This window comes from Neltuma alba, unplaced genomic scaffold (assembly GCF_004799145.2).
Source record: "Neltuma alba isolate B1F8T4 unplaced genomic scaffold, ASM479914v2 tig00010772_pilon, whole genome shotgun sequence".
Lineage (NCBI taxonomy): Eukaryota > Viridiplantae > Streptophyta > Magnoliopsida > Fabales > Fabaceae > Neltuma > Neltuma alba.
The window spans coordinates 15,832-18,501 of record NW_021635594.1 but is presented as its reverse complement, the minus strand read 5'-3'; the positions used below and the strand labels follow the sequence as shown (position 1 = coordinate 18,501).

General features: G+C 37.2%; 1 protein-coding gene across 1 annotated transcript; it reads left to right on the top strand.

Moving 5' to 3' along the window:
• The first annotated feature begins 260 nt into the window (after window positions 1–260).
• On the top strand, window positions 261–1,692 carry LOC114758892 (aspartic proteinase CDR1-like). The gene is made up of 2 exons (XM_028947994.1): window positions 261–1,152; window positions 1,271–1,692. The coding sequence occupies exons 1-2, from the start codon at window positions 261–263 to the stop codon at window positions 1,690–1,692; spliced, it is 1,314 nt and encodes a 437-aa protein (XP_028803827.1).
• Window positions 1,693–2,670: the final 978 nt, after the last annotated feature.

Below are 2,670 nucleotides of genomic sequence, written 5' to 3'. Positions count from 1 at the left end.
ATTTTAGTTTCAAATTTATAATTAAACAACAAAATCTCTTAGTTTGACATGTAGATGATATGTGTACTAATATAATTTGGAGGCAAACCGGACTATCATATGGTATTTTACCGAGAAATCACGCAAATCACGCAAATCTGTGTCCATTGTAACCTTAAAATCAACTGAACTTTTCTATATAAAGAACCTCAAGCCCCTTCTTTGCACATCAAATCTTCTCAGTCATATATCCTTTGTTTTTTTCCTAGTATTCTTCAAACATGCTACCTCATTCACTCACTTTCGCTCTTATTCTCTTTCTTTCCACCTTTTTCGTTAATGTCTCTGCAACAAATAATAAGCTCCCAAAAGGTTTCAGCATCGACCTCATTCATCGTGACTCGCCATTATCACCATTCTTCAACTCCTCCATGACCCACTCAGACCGAGCTCAGAACGCCGCGCTGCGCTCCCTATCCAGAGCTAATCGCTTTGGCCAGTCTTCCACGGCTGAAACAAGCGAGTTAGTAGAAACTGATATATTCCCAAACGATGGAAGTTACCTTATGAAGATATCTGTTGGGACTCCACCTGTAGAGAGGTGGGCACTTGCAGACACAGGAAGCGACCTTATTTGGTTCCAGTGTTCACCTTGTCCTCAGTGCTATCCTCAAAACGCACCCCTCTTTGATCCAAAAAGTTCTTCCACTTATATGTCTCTGCCATGTGGCTCAGACCCTTGTAATTCCCTACCCCAATTCTCTGTGCAAGGCCAACTGTATCCTAAATGTGGAACATCAAATGAGTGCACCTATTTTTATTTGTATGGGGATAAGTCATACACAATGGGAGAACTGGGCGTGGAATCAGTTAGTTTCGGCCAAGCTGCTTCTTTTCCTAAGACGGTGTTTGGGTGTGGACACAACAACAATGGACTATACAACATGAACAATGCAGGACTTGTCGGGCTTGGTCAAGGGAATTTGTCGTTAGTTTCACAAATGGGTAATGTGGGTCGCAAATTCTCCTATTGTCTGCCTCCTTACAGTCCAAAGACCACAACTAAACTAAGGTTTGGGGAAGAAGTAGCCATATCAGGAAATGGGGTTGTGTCCACTCCGTTGATCACCAAACCTGGTTCATTGTCTTCGTTTTACATCCTCAACCTTGAAGGTACTACTTGTGTTTTACTCTGAGGTTATTCGTTTATTTTCATTTCAAGTTATAAGTTTAAACTCTTGAATTGTTCCCTAGTCTAAATTGTTTGTGTGAAATGGACATTCATCGATAGGTATCACTGTTGGACAGCAGACAGTGCAGACAGGTGAAAGCAATGGGAACATAATAATTGATTCTGGGACGACACTGACAATGCTTCCATCAAGCTTGTATGAGCAGGTTGAAGCTTTGATGAAGCAAGCCATTGGAGCCGACCAATTCATAGTAGAGGAGGGTCCATACAAATTGTGTTACAGCAATGCTAACTCCATCCAGAACTCCCCAAATTTTGAGGTTCATTTTACAGGAGCCAACCTTTCCTTAAAACCTCAGAACTTTTTCCGTCCCATATCCAACGATGTTACATGCTTTGCAATGCTTCCTACAGGTGGAATGCCCATTTACGGAAATGTGGCTCAGATTGATTTTGGGGTGGAGTATGATCTTGATAAGAAAAAAGTTTCTTTTGCTCCTGTCGATTGTACTAAACAGTAGAGACCCGAGAGCACTGCCTATACACACTATCTTCGGTTCTAATTATAAGATCTCGTTTATAGTTTTCTAGCTAGAATTAGAGGTAGTATATATACATGGAGTAGGAATCGTGTGCGTGTTTGACGAATAATTTACTTTGCTATCACTTGTTTTATTTTCTATAGCAAATTAATCTTAAAGGTCCTTACTTATATGTTGGTTTTAGAGACTTTGGTATATGTCATACATCTGTTATCTTTCTTAACTAAATCTTCAGCATGTCTAAATCTACTGTGAAATTAGGAGTTTCACTACGATTATATCGGAATATTTCTCACTCGTATGCAATCTTATTTCTCATAATTTTTATTTTACCTCAAAACATCTCATTGTAATTAGCTTCAGCGCCAATCATGAACGTAAACCGTGAAGCCCTAAATATTAATATCAAAGCATTTTAATTATTAATTACCACCATTATTGTAATTTGTGAAATTACGCAAGCAGATTTTTACAAACGTGTTACCTAGGCGTTTACTATATTTATTAAAAAAATTAGATTTCCTTGGCTATATTGATGAATGAGTTGCCGTAAATTGGTCATTAGTCTTTAATTACTTAGGCTGTTGGTTAACTTGGAGTCAACTCTTTAATTTGTCATTAGTCGTTAATTACATTGGCTATAAGTTGATTGACTTTGGAGTCAACTCTTTATTAATCATAACGGTGTTTGATTGTCTCAAAAGCTCTAGATAATGGTGTTAGATAATCGTACTTTCCTCTAAAGCACTAGGGACTTCTAACTTAATTAAGTTGTAGTCAAAATTTATTACCTAACAAAATTTATTTTGTATTATGATATATTTTGCGTTTTCTTTTTAATCATAACAGTAGTTTGTATACTTTTTTTGGGTAAAATTAGTTTATATACTTTGAGAATAACGAGGCTATTTTCCTAACCCTCCTTTAAAAAAAAAAAAAAGAAAGAAAGAATTCTCG

Bases quoted from the DNA above. Each gene is read 5' to 3' on its own strand.
- LOC114758892 (XM_028947994.1), top strand. From the start codon at position 261: ATGCTACCTCATTCACTCACTTTCGCTCTTATTCTCTTTCTTTCCACC. The intron at 1,153-1,270 runs GTACTACTTGTG...ATTCATCGATAG, and splicing joins TTACATCCTCAACCTTGAAG to GTATCACTGTTGGACAGCAG.